The sequence below is a fragment of the Miniopterus natalensis genome, chromosome 7 (assembly GCF_054644295.1).
Source record: "Miniopterus natalensis isolate mMinNat1 chromosome 7, mMinNat1.hap1, whole genome shotgun sequence".
Taxonomy (NCBI): Eukaryota; Metazoa; Chordata; class Mammalia; order Chiroptera; family Miniopteridae; genus Miniopterus; species Miniopterus natalensis.
In genome coordinates, this window is record NC_142087.1 from 60,555,545 (window position 1) to 60,572,692 (window position 17,148).

The 17,148-nt window shown below is 48.3% G+C and overlaps 1 protein-coding gene across 3 annotated transcripts in view; it reads right to left on the bottom strand.

Moving 5' to 3' along the window:
* Nucleotides 1–5,896, bottom strand: part of ST8SIA5 (ST8 alpha-N-acetyl-neuraminide alpha-2,8-sialyltransferase 5) — a 41,022-nt gene extending 35,126 nt beyond the window's left edge. For all 3 annotated transcript variants that reach the window (XM_016225124.2, XM_016225123.2, XM_016225122.2), the window contains exon 1: nucleotides 5,739–5,896. In XM_016225124.2, the coding sequence (XP_016080610.2) occupies nucleotides 5,739–5,869 (131 nt within the window). In that variant the 5' untranslated portion in view covers nucleotides 5,870–5,896. The remainder of the gene's footprint in view (nucleotides 1–5,738) is intronic.
* Nucleotides 5,897–17,148: the final 11,252 nt, after the last annotated feature.

The following is a 17,148-nucleotide window of genomic DNA, read 5'->3' on the forward strand; positions in this document are numbered from 1 at the left end:
AGGGACCCAGGGTGCAGGTGAGCAGACGAAGCCTCCCAGGTTCTAAGGCTGACCATGGTTCTGCAGAGGCCCCTGGCTAAGAAGTGGCTGGGGAAGGGTCTGGGGGAGTCCAAGTGCTGGCAGTGTCAAGGCTGGGGCAGGAGAGGGGGCACACGAGGGCACCCAGCCATGCAAGGGGTCCAGAAAGAGAAACCAGACAAGCTCCAGGCATGGCTCTGGGTCCACCTTGCTACCCCAGCCCCTGCATAATGCATTTTTCATGTGTGTCTCTTTCAGTGTTCTGGAAGTTCCTTAAAGACATGAATCACACCTAATAATTCTTCAGTAGCATCCTCTCTTCCCTGACACAAAGCTAAATGGGTATGTAAGGGATGTTCCTTAGTGGTTAGAAAAAAGCTTTGGGGCTTCCTTTGTATGCATCCATTCATTCAACAACTAATGTCAGGCACTTTGCTAGGTCCTGGGAATTCAGAAACGAGTAAAGCATCTCTTACAAGGGTCTTACAAGCTGTGTGATCCCATACAAGTTACCATCTCTGAGTATTAAATGAGGATCATTGTATCTGTTGAACAGGATAATTGTGAAGATTAAATGTAATAAACCTCATTCAGAATTATCTCCTTAGGTCAGAGTGTTAATAATTAATATTACTATGGGATAAATCCATCACCTGTATGTGAGTATGTGTGTGAGAGGATCCCTACACATAAGGTTAAAAGCTAAATTACAGAATTATTGGGTGAGAGATTATTAGATGAGAAGTGAGTGGACCTGGGTAAGTCAAAGAGGAGAAGCTAGATCCTTTAAGAGGTAAAAATGTCCAGGAAGTGCAAATGTCAAAAAGACTAGAGAGAGAAATGGGCAAGGGAGCAGAGAGATAGGGCAGCACTGTGTCTCTGGGGGACATTCAGGGAAGGGACAGAAAGGTAATATCTACCATGGCTGGGGACACAGCAGGCCAGGGCCAGGACAAGAATGAGGCAAGCACGGCGCCCAGGGCCCAAAATTGAGGGCAGCCCCACTCTCAGTCTTGTGCAAGTACAGGATCGACACCCAAGAGGGAGCCACCTTAAATTTTGTCCCCTTGGTGCCTTGCTTCCTCAGCCGAGTCCCAGCCCTGCATCAGTCCTCTGTCCTATGGTCCCCATCTCCTGGGGCTGTGCCTGTTTCTCAGGGCAGTGGAACCAAAGTCTCTGTCCCGGGGTGGGGGGACAGTTGGCTCAGCGGTGACAGCACTTTGAATATACACTTTGGATACAGCACAAAGTCAGGCTGTACTTTTCCTTGACCCAGTTTCTTATCCTCAAGTCTCAGGCCTGCACCAGCCACATGCAGGCAGCCCAGATCGACACCCCCGAGGTGCAGGAGAGAAAAAGGCTGGAGGTAAGACAGCATATAGGGGAGTCCTCTCTGCACAAGGCTGGACAAAACAGGCCCAGCTCAGCCACTGTCCCCTGCGCAGTCACACAGAAAGCAAGAGAGCAGCGCTGGGCGGAATGTGCCGAGTCCAGACAGCACAGGAACTATGAATTCAGAGCCGGGGAAGGACACAGTGGGCTGGGAACCGAAGGAGAAGCAGGATCTGGCCTGGCAGAGAGACGGCTGGGAAGGCACGGCAGTGGGCACAGCAGGTGGGTAGAGGCACAGCGTCAGGACAGCGGTGATTCGGGTCAGAGACCCCTGGCTGACAGGAGTGATGCTCTCCTTTAAGAATGGGAGTTCAGGTACAGACTGATCACAGGGGGTGAGACTTTTGTTTGGGGAGGAGGGAGGGAATGGAGATATTCAAGGGCTTCCATTTTTGGCAAAATGGCAGATGGAAAAACCCTTTGTGGCAGGTGCCCCTTCAGGAATGAAGGTCTTTTTTCCTCACCTGCTGGGGGTGTGGGGAGATGGCAGCCCCCATCTCTTGGCCCCTCTGGGAATCATCTCATGTGAGGAAAGTCAACTTGCCAAGGTCACGCCCTCCTCCAGAGGCACCCCACACCCATGACTGAAAACTCAACACATAAAGGCCCGGCCTCCTCACCCCTGAGGCAACTCTCCAGGGTCCCTATGGGGGTGACCAGGGCCTTCTCTGGGACTGCACAGCAGCTCAGTTTCTCCCTCTGCTCAGCCTCTCTTCTTCACATGTGGATCCAAGAACACATCATACTAAACATGCTGCACTCTAATCTCTGGTTTAGAGTCTGCTTTCTGGGGGACGCGCTCTGCAACATCTCCCACACACAAAAACCCACTAAAATAACAAAATGTGTATAAAATGCCTTCTTAAATGGCTGAATGATCTGGCAAGGAAAGAAGTAGTAGATGAGTTCTAAAGCCAGTAAGTAGCTGCCTTAGGGGCATCTGCCAATCCCCATAATTCATGCTTCTCTTTTAATGGGCATTATATTATTATAACAAGCAAGCACTAACCAAATGGAAGCTGTCTTGCTATATTATATCAGACAAAACGTCTCAAAGCATTACTAGAAATAAAGTCACTACATCATAATAGAAGATTCAGTTCATTAGGAAGATGCTATATCTAAACTAGTACGCATCTGCTAATATTGTTCCAATACGTATAAGGTAAAAGTTGATAGGAGAAACTGGTAAACCCACTATCACAGAGGAAAATTTCATCACACATCTTTTAGAAATTGATAGAGCAAGCAGAACAACAAAAAACCGCCAATAAGGATACAGAAGATTGAAAAACACAAAACTACTTGATTGAACAGACATATAAGAATACTGCACTTAATAATGAGAGAATCACACTTTTTTAAGTACACACATAATACCTACAAAAATCAACCACAAAGCAAATCTCAACAAACATCAAAGAATCAGCATCATAAATACCATGTTGTCCTACCACAATGTATTTGAGATCAAAATTCAAAAAGATAAGTAAAAAATGAAAGTATTTGGAAATTTTAGAACATTTCTAAATTTATGAGTGAAAAAAAATGATAATAGAAATTAGAGCCTGGCCGGGTGTGGCTCAGTGGTTGAGCATCGACCTAGGATCCAGGAGACCATGGTTCAGTTCCCGGTCGGGGCACATGCCCAGGCTGCGGGCTCTGACCCCAGTTGGGGGTGTGCGGAAGTGGCCGATCAATGACTCTCTCATCATTGATGTTTCTGTCTCTCTCTCTCCCTCTCCCTTCCTCTCTCTGAAATCAATAAAGATATATTTAAAAAAAAGAAAAAGAAATTAGAAAATACTTGGAATTCAAAATCATGAAAGTGCTTCTGGTAGTTACTATGTGTATGATCTTGGACAATTACTTAACCTCACTGTGCCTTAGCTTCCTCATGTATAAAATGAGAACAATAATAGTATCTATTACCTATTAGGATTCAGTATGGTAATATACAAAGCACTTGTACCAGGGCCTGGCACACAGTAATGCAATACAATTCTGAGTTGTTATCATCATCATCATCATCATCCCAAAACATAAGGACTATAACTAGAAAAGTATTTAGAGGAAATTGTATAACTTAAAAGTTTACATTAGAAAATAATAAAGACTGGAAATTAAAGAGATAGGCATCCAACTTAAGAAGTTAGAAAAAGAACCTGATTCAGGGTCAGGGTGGCTCCCTGAAGAGCTAATCAATGGTTAGGCCAAGTGCTGCAGTGTGGGTAGGGTCAGACATGGGAAAGGTGAGAAGAGGTGGTGCCACATCTCTGCACCTTTGCTGCTGCCTTCTTTAGTTCTGGATGTGCTTCTCCCTTCTACCTACCCAAATCTTCTCCTTCCTTCAATGGCCCACTCAGTTTCCACCTCCTCCAGGAAGCCTTCCCTAACTACTTCAGTCCAATGGTGCCTCCCTCCTCAGACATTTTAATACTTACTTCATAACTATTTCATTTGTGGTCATTTTGTTCCCCCAAACAGAATTCAGTCCCCCTGAACACCAGGACCACATCATTCTGGCACCCTTCCAGAATCAGGCCTATACAAGTTTTGCTTGCTTGAATGGATAACCAGGTCCCTGGAGTAAGGCTGGGGTGAGGTGGCATCTGAGACTTAGGAGTCCAGGGTCTCTGTATGAGGGAGGATGGGAAGCAACTGGTATGCCTGCTGAACTCGGGGCAGCTAGCCCGCCCACCCAGGACCAGGGAGGGCTTGCCAAAGCAAGCAATAGTAGTTGAGCTGGCATTTGCCATGGTCACTGATATTCTCCCACTTTGACAAGGCAGCACGGTCCCTGCAGCCCCTACAGTTCTAGGTAGGTGCCAGCAGGGGGCAGGAACCCAGAGCCACCCTGCTGAGGAACAAGTGCAGCAGGGGAGGGCTGCAGCAGGGCATTTGGGGCCCAGCTGTCCTTGCATAGGGACATGGCGGGAGGACAGTAACCAAGCCAGGAAGCAGGCCCAATGGGCTCCAGCAAGCCAGGAGATTCTCTGGGAATGTCCTTTAAAGCCACCAGCACCATGCTCATCAACTGCCTTCCAGCACGAAACACTCCCTGGGACAGTCAGGAACAGTGGCATTCTGGAAGCCAATGTCGGGGACAAGGGGCCTCACATTCCCCACCCTTGACACATGGAAGGGGAAGATGGCCTGCGGGCTTTCCTGCTATGAGCACCAGACCCAGCGGCAATCCTCACTCTCCGCTCCCAGTGCAGCCCAGATTGGGGGGCACAAATGACTGATGTGAAACCCAAAGGATGAAAGAGAACAACCATTTTATTATTTGGAAGTTTAGAGAAGAGATGGGATGTTTACATAGCTAGAGAGGCATTTGTTTTCTATCAGCCCAGGGGAGGGACAGTGAGAGCAAGGAGACACTGACAGCAAAGAAAAAAACCTCCAGCAGAAAAGAGAGGTGGGCTTTTTGCAAAGGAGGTTCTGATCTGAGCAGATCTATCCCTAGGGCCGAGCTCCTCCCGGGCCCTGAAATCAGGCAGAGTAACCTGAAGCCCTTCTCCTCAGCCAGCAGAGCGGCCAGAGGGGCTGAGGCTGGGCCCCAGTTTTTGAATCACAACTCCTTCTGCTCTTTCTCTTAATGGAGTTTGCTGGTGTGTAGGGTGGGGTGGGGTGGGGTGGGGTGGGGTGGGGTGGGGTGGGGTGGGGTGGGAGCAGAGCCCAAAGGGAGAGTTAACTTCGTCTGCAGCTCTGACCTTCTGCATAAGGATCAGAAAGGACCATCTGTTTCAGAAGGGATCCGGTTGTGAATTTCACAGACCCGGAGGTTTATAAGTTCACTATCCCTGTCGCCTTGTCTCAGCCCACTATCACTCCCCACCTAACCCGACGTTCCTGGGGGAGGGAGGGATATGCTTTTTCTCCCAAGGGCCCACACAAGCTCAGTTCTCGCAAGGTAATCCACTCTGGTTTTGAGTCTCCCACTCCGGGGAGCCTCCCCTCCAACTAAATGTCCACGGCGCTGTAGATTTGGGGGACACCAATCTGGCCTCTGCGGTCGTTCGGGCATTCAGATGGATTTACTGGCAGCGTGGCCACTCAGAATTCTAACGTGTCCCCCATTTTTCACGAGAACAAAGTTGTTGGGCCCCTGTGGGCCCGCGCTGGGCAGGCGCTCTCTTCTGGCCGGGGGGAGAGATGCGCTACGCAGCACCGCCGCCGTGACCCAGACTTAACGCGGCGGTGGTCGGGGGCCCTCAGCGCAGACCCCACGCTCACTCACCCCAGGGACGCCCGGCGGGCGCTGCAGGCGCCTGGGGCTCGCCCGCGAGCTCCGAGCCCTCCCACCCGCGCTCAGACTTTCTCACCTCTTGATGTAGTTCCTGCCATACAAGATCTGTTGCAGCAAAGTCACCAAGGCGAAGGCGCAGATGAAGATGAAGAGCAAAGTTCGGTTCCCCAACAAATCCCTGTTCGCCGAGGGGTCCGCGTAGCGCATCCTGGCGGCTGTTCGCGCGCGGCGGGGCGTGGACTCCCGGGGGTCCTCGCAATTACTCGCGGGGCTCCGGGGCCCCGGGGAACACACTACCGACTAGGCGGTCAGGAGGGTGGAGACTTGGGGCAAAGTTTCCGGTCGGTGCAGCCAGCGTAGCAGGCATCCGAGCATCGTCGGCTCCGGGGTGACGGGTAGGGCAGGGCTGGCTGCAGGGAGCTCGGCTGCGGCCCCGGGCCTTCCCTCCTATGCTTTCACCTCCAAGCGCCAGTGCCGGGCATCCGCCGATTTCCCCGCAAGGGGCAACGCCAGGTGCCCCAAGCGCCCGACGGCCCCTCCCGGGGAGGTGGCGGCCAATGAGGAACGCGGCCGGGCGCCGTCCGCCAGTGCGCCCCGGAGCTCGGCGCGCCGCCCCCTCTGGTCGGGCCCGGGATCGCGGGCGCCGGGAGCGGTGCCCTGCGCCCGCGGGCCACCCCCGATCCCCGCGCCACCGCGAGAGAGCGCGAAGATTGGCCTTCAGTTCTGCGGCTGAGAGGTGGGGACAAGGCACCCGGACGGTCTGGCTGGCGGGCGTGGGGAGGGGGAGGGGCGGGACGGAAAGCGCAGGGTTTGAATCGTGGAATTAAAAAACGGGGCAGAAAAGGGAAGCCGCGGCTGCAGAGCTGGGCTTGCTGGAGGGGAACATTTGCATGCTGCGCGCTGGGCACTGAGTCACCGCCGCGGCCGCGTCCTCGCGCTCTCGGGGAGATTTCTCCGGAGTACGCGGAGCAAGGTCAGCCGGGCAGCCCTTCAAGGACGGCGCGCGGCTCCTGCATGCTGATGGCCCCGGGCGCCTAACTCCTACCGGGAGGAAATTCAGGGGCTCTCGGCCTCCTCTCCCTTCCCAGCGGCAGCTCTTGGCTGTTCGTCAAAGACCTTGTTGTCACCGAGACACTGGGACCTTGTCTCATCCCTGGAACCACTCGTAAATCTTAGGGCGGGCAGCTGGCCGCCTTCGAGTACCACAGTCTCCCGAAGCTTTAGTAAGTCACTAAGTAGAAAGGTTTGTGCTTCAAGAGGGAACACCAGGGAAAATAAACACAGACATGCAGCGCCAAGTCGCGCCTCTTCAGAAATCCTAACCCCTAAATGCGCTCCCTTTTCCTCCCCCCCCCCCCCCCCACACCCCGCCCCGTGCCAGGCGACAGCCCTGTCATACTGACACCGCAGTCTCCCGGCGCCGGGGAGTCACGTGCCCGCGGCGTCGCCTCCGAGCCCTCGATGGATGATTCCAGGGCGCCCCCTCCCAGGGCGCCCCCTCCCAGGACCCTGCGCCACTGAGGGAGGTTCCAGAGTCAAGTCGGGGATTCAACTCTGAACTGGACGGAAACTCCAGCAGCGGCAAGAAAAAGAACTTCGGTGGAGAAGTGCCCAGACTCCAATGCACCGGCCTTGACATTCAAGTTTCCTCTTTGAATTGGGAAGACCGAGAAAAGGCACGGTTAAATCTCACGGTTAGACTAGACCCACCCATAACTTGCCATTCGTGTGAATTCACAAGGTAGAAATGGACCTTGTGCTACCTATAAAGAGTGTACGTATCAAATAAAATGCCCTGGGAGCTCGTGGATAGGGTTTTTAACCAATCGAAGAAATAACACACAAACATTTAGATGGTCCACTATTATAATAAACCTGATATTTTTTTGGCGTCCTACACATCAAAAAGTGCTTGTTCTTGCCCTGGTCCATGTGGCTCAGTTGGCTGGAGAATCCTCCCATACACCAAAAAGTGGCACATACACAGGTTGTGGTTTCAAACCCCAGTAGGGGCATGTAAGGGAGGTGCTTGCTCTCTCTCTCGCTCGCTCTCAAATCAATAAAGCTTAAATCCTAATTTTTTTTTTTTTAAAGTACTTGCTCTTGCACATATCAATTAATTAGCACCTCCTAGCCTCTGGCTGACCCATTTACAGTGGAAAGGATCAAAGCTCTATTTGCTCAAAGTAGCAAGAAATCTTTGGAATCAGAGATGTGGCTCTTCCTCCCATACATACAGGCAGGGCTGGCTTCATGGTAGTAGGACCAGTGCCTACTCTTACCCCCCATGCTTGGCTTAATGTTCCACTCTTCGAGTTCATAAGTTTTGAACAAGGAGGCCCTGCACTTCACTTTGCACTGGGCCACACAGATTATGTGTCAGGTTCCACACACGGGTCCAAGTTGACAGAGTTCCGATTTTTTACCTAGCCAGCCCGCCCCTGCAGAGTTCATGAGGCACCATCCTCATCACTCCAGGCAATGTATCATTGGTTCTTTTTTTTCCCAACTTATTCTCCACCCCATCAGCTACCCACTCTGATAGTTGTCTTCAGATGCATACTTCCTTGAAAAAAATCTATTTTAAAGTAATCAATCCAGATTATTCTAAAAATGTACAACTATCTGTGTTTTCATAAGCTGCACACTCCCATATAACCAGGGCAAAGACCAAGAAACAAAAACATCAGTTCCCCCCCCCCCAACCTCCCTCCTTTCCTTTTCCAGTTACCATGGACTCAAGAGTAGCCACTATTTGACTTCTAACTCCAAGGATCAGCGCTTCCTGCTTGTTCTTGCATTTCATACAACTGGAATCATACATTATATATACTTTCGTGCCTGACTTATTTTGTTCACCATTGATCATGAGATTCATCCACATGTTGTGCGTGGTAGGCAAGAGTTCTAAGATGGGCCCCAAAATTTCATCAGCCGCTCTTGTACACATATTTTCTCAAAGTTAGTCAATGGAACATTAATCTAGGTGCTGCTGTAAAGTAAAGGCATTTTGCAGATGTAATTAAGGCCCGGTTTTTAAGGAGATTCTCATGTGGGCCTGATCACATGAGCCCTGGGCTTTTCCTGGCAAAAGAGCTTTGAAGTATGAGAGGGATGGACATGAGGGAAGTTCTTCATTGTTGGCTTCAAAGACAGAGGGGTCCACATGGGAAGAGATGTGCTGACCCCCAGGAGCCTAGATCAGCCCCTGGCTCACAGCCAGCAAGGAAATGAGAGCCAGTCCTCCACTCACAAAAAAGACCCTGAATTCCACTAACAACCTGAATGAACTTGGAAAAGGATCGTGGATGAAAAAGGCGGCCACATACTGAACCTGACAAGCTCAGGGGAGGCCTGCGGGGCAACATTACAGAGACCAAGACCAAAAGGAACCACATAGGATGGTCTGGACATAAAAATTCCTAACTAAAAGTGAGCAGTCACGGCCTAGGCCTATTGCTTCCTTGACAAAGGTCAATCTTTATTTTAACTGAGCCTGTCTATTGACTTTTTGCACCTAAGACAGCAGACCTTTGGAACGTCAGAGTAATTTCCTTTTCCAGATCCTTCAGGGCATGCCCACCATCCAGAGAGGCCACAGAACCCCTCTTAGTCATCTTGTTCCCCCAAATCCCATCTCCGTGTGCTGTAAACATTAATTGTTAACCATCCTATACCCACCAATGTAAGAGAAGTATTTATCTCTCCGTTTTACTCTTTACCCAGTCTCAGAGATTTCCCCCTTTGTTTTCTCCTGCCTCCCTAATCTACAACCAACGGATTTCATATAACCCCCTTACATCTTCTTCTTTGATTCTAATATATAACATAAGCTGTAAAACTGCCATTCTCTGGAGCATTTTGCTTCCCAGAAATTATTGTCAGTTTGACTCAAATAAACTCATAAAAATTCTCTACCGGTTTGGACGTTTCATATTTTGAGAGGATCCTGAGCTCCAGCTGCCTACACCTTAACTTCAGCCTGCGAGGCCCTCAGCAGAGAACCCAGCTACATCGTGCCCAGATTTAGGACTTACACACCTGTGAGCTGGTATGTTTTGTTTTCACCCCTAAGTTTATAGTTTGTGGTACTTTGTTTCATAGACACAGAACACTAGCTTGTGTGTTATAGTTTAGATACTTCATAGATACGGTTAAAGTTTGTTCGATCTTATTGCTGTTGGGGTGGGGAACCTTTTTTCTGCCAAGGGCCATTTGGATATCTATAACATCATTCACGGGCCATAAAAAATTATCAACTTAAAAATTAGCCTGCTATATTTGGTCAAACACTTAATTAACTCACCCCTAATGTGAAAGTTGGAACTGCTTTTCTTTGGTGAGGCCTTGGCATGGCCAGACCAAATGATTTCCCAGGCGTATACAGCCCCGGGGCCAGACATTCCCCACCCCTGCATAGCATGCCACTATTGGACCACACATAACCTATTTATCCCTTCTACTGTTGATGGACACCAGGAGTTGCCGTGAACTTCTAGTGCATGTCTTTTGATGAATATATGAATGCATCTCTGCTGGGTGTTGGTGTTTAGAAGTGAAATGTCTGGGTCATTGTATGTGAAAATGCTCAGTTTTAATGACTATTGTCAAACAGTTTTCCAAAATATAAGTTATTTTTTCAGACTTGTCATGACCTAATAAGGAACTGGTCACACCCATTAACTGGCTAATAGCAAAAAGCCCACCGAGCCAAGAGCCAAAATAGTCCAGGGAAAGTAACAGCTTTAAACCCTGGCACTGACTCTCCTCAATGGCCAAGTCATGCCCATGGGGTAGCGGTGAAGAAGACTGGTGCTGACATTCGCACAGTGAGAACCGTGGGCAGTCTTCTGTGTGGGATGGACTTGGATCACTTGCTACTCTGCAAATGATCGGCATTGTCCAGTGCACCTCTGCTGACACTGCTCTTCTAGTCCCAATGGTGTTAATTCTGACTATCTTCACAGCAAGTCAAAGAAGCATCTTTGGCATGCACACAAACACAAGCATCTGTGGGGCTCAGGCACCGAAGATCTTAAAACATGGAGGTCTGCAGTCCCCGTTGTTGCTATTAATATGGATCTGGGTTCCATTTTAAGCCAAAAGCATATTCACATTGTAAAACTGCAGCAAACATTCAGAAAGCCTTGCAAACAAAGGAGTAAACACATGCATAAGCAATCACCATGCCAGAGTCAGCGAACACCATTTTTACATCCTAATTGCCGGGAATGGGGACAGCTGCGTCATTGTTTAAAACACACACTCACACACAATTAAGGCAAGAACAAATGTCAACACTGGCACAATCTGCTAAATTACGGATAACTGATGGGCATCGCTCATGCTGTGAGCCTCGTCTCCAATATAAAATGGAAAGATTCCTTTTTAACAAAGACCTTGGAGGTTTCTACTGGTTTAAGAAAGCCAGGTTTTGTGTCAGATGGCCAGATTATGTAAGTGACATTCCACCCACGTGTTCAAGGAGTTTGTGATAAGTACATCATGCTGTTCTTGTGTCTCATTATATTTGTGTTAACGAGGTAAGCTTCAAGAGGCTGATTCCTGGTTTGAGGACACTTTGTCTGCAAAGAGGGGGTCTTGCGGCCACTAAGCAGAAATGCCCATTGAAAAACCCCATAATCCAGAGAGCCAGGGTTTGCAGTGACATGGTCAACTGCGAACACTGGATTTTACTTCATCAGCCTTGTTTTCAGTAAGTTATTATGACCAAATAGAACTATAATTTAACCCCTTTGTTCGGTTCCCTTATGAAGTGCGAGTTGTGTTCTAAATAACATTAAATAACCTTGAACACGGATATGAAGTCACCTTTTGACCTTCACGTCCCCAATCTGAAAAACATCCTCCTCTGTGTTTTGTTTCCCCTTTAAAATAATTTCTGTATACTTATTTTAAAATTTTAAAATTTTCTTTTTTAAATTTTATTTTTCAATTATAGTTGACATTCAATATTATCTTTTCTTAATTTCACAGCCTCCTCTGTCTTAGCACCACCTCCCAGGTATTCCTCTCTGACATTTGCCCCAATTTATCCAGTTTGTTAAAGAGTAGAGACATAATAATAATTATTATTATTACTAATCTATAATGGTTTATGCATCCAATGCATTGCAGTGCAGAAAGATTCATGTCCGCATGGGTATGTCAGACTCCCACAGGTAGCCAGGAACAGAGGCACTGTTTATAATAAGGTCATTCACGCCTGGCTGGTGTGGTTCAGTGGTTGAGCATCGGCCCATGAACCAAGAGGCCCCTAGCTTGATTCTCGGTCAGGGCTCATGCCCAGGTTGCGGGCTCGATCCCCAGTGAGGCGCATGCAGGAGGCAGCCTGCTGGTGTCTTTCTCTCATTGATGTTTCTACCTCTCTCTGTCTTCTCTCTAAAATCAATAAAAACATATTTAAAAAAAATAAGGTCATTCAGAAGACATTTAGATTACAGGGTGGCCAAAATGGACCTGGAATCTCCTTTGCTCACTGTAAAGGCTGAGGCCCGAGTTAGAAACCCTGGGATCAGGTCCTGCCCTTTGAGGAAGAATACTGAGGAATCCAGCCGAGGGAGTGTTTGTCACTTCCAATCCAGTGCAGGCCCCTGGGCATGTTCTGTTGGTGGTCTATACAGTCTAGCATTTCAAAAGAATGCCCTATAAATAGCTGCTTAGAAATGTGTAATGCCCCTTGGGTACCTGAGGAGAGAAGGGGGATGAGTGCTCCACTGTGATCATCCACGTCTAAAGCACGACAGGAGATTCCCAGCACTAGTACCACGGCCACAGCAAAGTATGTGTCACTTCACTAAAAGATCCTGCCGCGTTCTAGGTTCTAAATAAAAGCTCCAGGCATTCGGTAGACATGGTGGGAGTGTCAACTGTGTGCTAGGTATTGAGTGATATGTCAAGGAAATGAGGTTCAGCAGTTCATAGTCTGTGCCCTTAAAGGAGTTTGCAGTGCAGTGAAGAAGGCAGATAATACCCCATAGTGGGATACGTGTTCTTCTAACCCAGATTGGGGGTGGCAGGGGTGGAGAGGTGGGCAGAGAGCAGGATGGTAAGGAAGGTGGCCTGAACTGTGATGGGTAAGGACAGTCAGCCAGGTGGAGTGGGGTGAGGTGAGCTGGGCAGAGGAAGCACTGTGGGCAAATGCTGGCAGTGGGAGACGTAGGGCAGTCTGCTCAGTGTGGCTGGAGAGATGGGGCCGGCTGGGTGCGCAGGAGCCAGAACAGAGGGAGTTGGGATTTTACCCCTGGAACCATTGCAAGATTTTAAGTCGGGAAATGATGTGATCACATCTGCATTTTAGATAAATCAATCTGTAGGTTCATAGGGTAGAGTTTGAGGGAGAAATGGCTAAAAAGGCATGGAAGTAACAGCTTATCCTTCCTTTCCCTGAAAGCATCAAACCCCTCCCTGCTGCCGCGGCCCTCACCTCATTGTACCAACTTGAACATGAACTCTCTGCCTCCTTCCAGGGGAGAGGCAAGGGGGAGAGGCAGAGGATCACTGCCTCTTCATCCAATTGATTTGACATGCATGGAAATCCATAAGGGTGGTCACCTAGGGCTGCTCCACTGACACTGGCAGCCTCCAAGTTTGTCTCTGGAACACTTTTTTTTTGCCACTTTCTGAGGTTCCCTCTGCTCCACAGGTTCCTGGTGCAAAAACATTCTTTTCTCCCTTCCTTTGAAAACCCTGCTGTTGGAAAAGGCTCTGAAAGCTTTCATGTATATTCTAGTGTTCCCTATGGAGAGAAAGTTAACTGAAGTATCATCTGTGCCCGCAAGAAAGGTCATGTTCATGAGAACTGCACTCAGAGCACTGCACAGAAACCTACAGGTGACCATCCTCTAACCACATCCTCACACATTTTCAATGCAATCTAACAGGGAGTGGTTTTCTAGAGGAACATACACCTGGTGTTATAATAGGAATTAGTGGAAATAGGATTGTTTTATTTATTTTTAAAAAATACATCTTTATTGATTTCAGAGGGAGGAAGAGAGAGGGAGAGAGAGAGAGAAACATCAATGATGAGAGAGTCATTGATCGGCTGCCTCCTGCACGTCCCCCCCACTGGGGATTGAGCCCAAAACATGGGAATGTGCCCTGACCGGGAATCGAACTGTGATCTTCAGGATCATAGGTTGATGCTCAACTGCTGAGCCATGCCAGCCGGGCGGAAATAGGATTGTTTTTAAAAAAAATTCTTGTCATCCAACAAGTCAATACTTATACACAAAAAATAAGAGATTTGGTGTATTCTGCCTGAACATCCTATAAACAGATCATCGGCCACAAATGTAGTCACCAATAGGCCAGCCTCTCTTGCTATGTTGTGGGCTTGCCCAAATTGTCATTACCTACAGGCCAAGTAGACAATGCTTTAACCCATGGGTCAGCAAACTTTTCTGAAAGGGCCAGATGGTAAATTCTATAGGCTCTGGGGCCATGATTTCTGTTGCAACCCACTCTGCTGTTGCAGTCTGAAAGTACAAATCATACAGAAATGAGTGGGCATGAGCAGAGCTGGCTCACAGGCTGCAGTTTGCTATCCCTGGTCCACACCATGTGATATGCAGAGCCCCGGGCAAAAGTCCTGCCCACTGACCTGAACAGTCCCAGTAAAAGTCATTCCCATGTGCAGGCATTATGTCTACAAAGGCCGGATAAATCATAATCCATTATCCACCATCAACATGTTAGCGTGGATTCACTTACCTTTGAGGTGCAGCCTGGAGATCACAGGATGACATTTCCATAGGTAAAGTGCCCCCTGTGTTTGACCAGCTGTCTCATAATACATGCCCCGGCCACCAGGAACGACCGAGCATAAATATGGCTTGTGTTCCTTGTGTCCAGAATTCATGTCCTGAAGATCAGTGTGTCAATTAAAATTGACTAAAGTAACAGGAACTGTAGAGAAATTTATTTTCCCACATCTCAGAAAAACTAGAGGTGGGGTGGGCCCCACAATTGGCTAATCAGTATTTCTAGAGCCCAGGTTCTTTCCATCCTCTGCTCTGCCATCTAAAGTATAGGCTTCTGCCCCGGCCAGGTGGCTCACGGGTTGGAGCGTGTCCGTACACCAAAAGGCTGCAGGTTCAGCTCCCGGTCAGGGCATGATCCGGTTGCCTAGGTTTCAGGTTCAATCCCCACTTGGGGCATGTACGGGAGGCAACTGATTGATGTTTCCCTCTCACATCAATGTTTCTACCCGCCCCCCCCAATCAATAAACATACCTTGGACAAGGCTTAAAAATGAAAATAAATAAAGTGTAGGCTTCTAATGGCCCTCTTGGCACAATGCGCAGAGCGTCAGTCTCATAATCTGAAGGTCCTAAGTTAAAATGTGGGCTTCTACCTAAGAGTGGCTGTCCTCATGGTCATATGATGATTGCCAGCAGTAACTGGGGGGGGGGGGGGAGAGAGAGAGAGAGAGAGAGACTCTCCCCAACCTGGGAGAGACAATCACCAGAGGGATGCCAAGCGCTGATTGGCTTACACTTGGGTCCTTGCACCAATCACTGACAAGAGAATGGGATTATCACTGTTGGCTTAATCTGCTAAGACCCCGCTGTCCCAGGAGCGGGGGTCATTTCCAGAAATCATATTGCTGCTACACCGATGGAGATGCAAGGGATGCTGGAGAGTTAACCCCCATGTCCGCCATCATCAAGGACAGCACTTTTTTCCACTCGTTTCCCCTTTCCTCCTTTTAATGGAGCACGGATGCTGTGGTGCAGTAATGCTGATGACAGAGAAACGAGAGAGTGGGGAGATGTGTCCTCCAGCATCCCAGAAACATTTCAGAACCATGTACAGGGTCACCATGGCCCTGTCTCCTGCCCATCCCCCCCAAACACACACACACCAAGCTCATTAAGAAGCCAGGCAACTTACAAGTGTGGAAACAGATTGTTTGTTGTCTGAAAGCCTCAGAGTTTGGCTGCAAAGGCTGTGACAAGCTAGAGAGAGTGGCTGACACCTCCTGGAGAGTGGGAAAGATCTCAGGACCAGAGTCAAGAGGAGACATGCATTAGGACACAGCGTTGTGAGCTTGTGAAAGACCTTCTCTAACTCACTGATGTCCTCACATGCATACTGGAAAATATAACACTTTCTCTCAAAGGAGTTTTTGAAGTTTAAATGTAAGAGCATTTTGTAAACTATAAAGTTACACATTTCTAAGGTAAACAGCATTATTTACTATGTCCTGAGATAGAGGCAGTGATTTCATAAATGGTGAGTTTCAACTAATTTATGACAATGGCCAGCTGTCCTCTGTGGCTTCCCTCTGTCCCCATCAGCACTTGACTACTGCATGTGCCCAGGGCTGCGTGCTGTCCATGATGCACCACATCCCCACAGAAGCCCAGGCCAGGATCTGCTCCCTTCACTGTCCCCCCACCAAAACTTCCATGTCTTGAGTCTCACTCTCTCATCTCCTTAATACACATCTCTCATCTTCCTAATACACTTAGGAAGCCTGAAGGTTAGCTGTCTGAGGGTTACCTGTTACTCTGAAGCTAATTGAAGGAAGTATGGAATAGTGGCAAGGACACAGTTGTAAGAAGCAGAAACCTAAACTCCAGATCTGGATCTGCTACTAAGAGGCCATCTGAATTCAGGTTTGATTAACCTATTGGCAACCTTGGGCCTTTGGCCTATAAAATAGAGATGTGGTTTCTAAAACTTTTCTCAGCATAGAAAACTTGGCTTCAAAGCAAAAGGGAGCCCTGTGCCCTGTGTCTTCCCCTCACGCCCCTTATTGGCCTAAATGGCAGCCCTTTGGCACCATCTCAGAATGTGAGGGCTTGTAAACCACTGGGCTAAGTGATCCCCCAAGATCCCATTCATCTTTAAAATTCTAACTCAGTCTCTACTTCTAAGATAATGACTTCATGCTAAAATGATGTACTCCTCCCTAGACTCATTAATATTTGAGGAGGAATTCTCATAGCTATATAATCTTATAAAGATGGAATTTCAGGCACCATGTATGTGGAAGGGGTAGTTGGGAGACTCCCTGGATCCCATAAAATCATTCCACTTGAGTTATCCATTCAACTTTCATGTGGGGCCTTAATGGCAGGAAGTGGTTAGTGGCATTTTTCAGAGTGGTGAATGACCTCTTGGCTTTTTGACTTGGAGCCTGTCAAAGAGTGGGTTCCCATGAGATCCTTGGTTAAGCATGAGGCCCAAGGAAGAAAAGGAAAGGCCACCGTGTCTTTCGTGGGGGAAGTATGAATTAGAATCAGGTTCAGCTCTGAGGGGACAAAAATCCTCCAAATGACAAGATTTAATAGATAATTTCTTTTCTTTTTTTTTTGGTCTGTCATATAACAGATATTGTAAGGGAAGCAATCCAAGGCTAGGAGAGTGGCTCCATTTGAAAAAGCCTTTGACGACCTGGGTTCCTTCTAGCTTATTACTCTAATATTCTAAGGATGTAGTTGTCCTCATGTTCC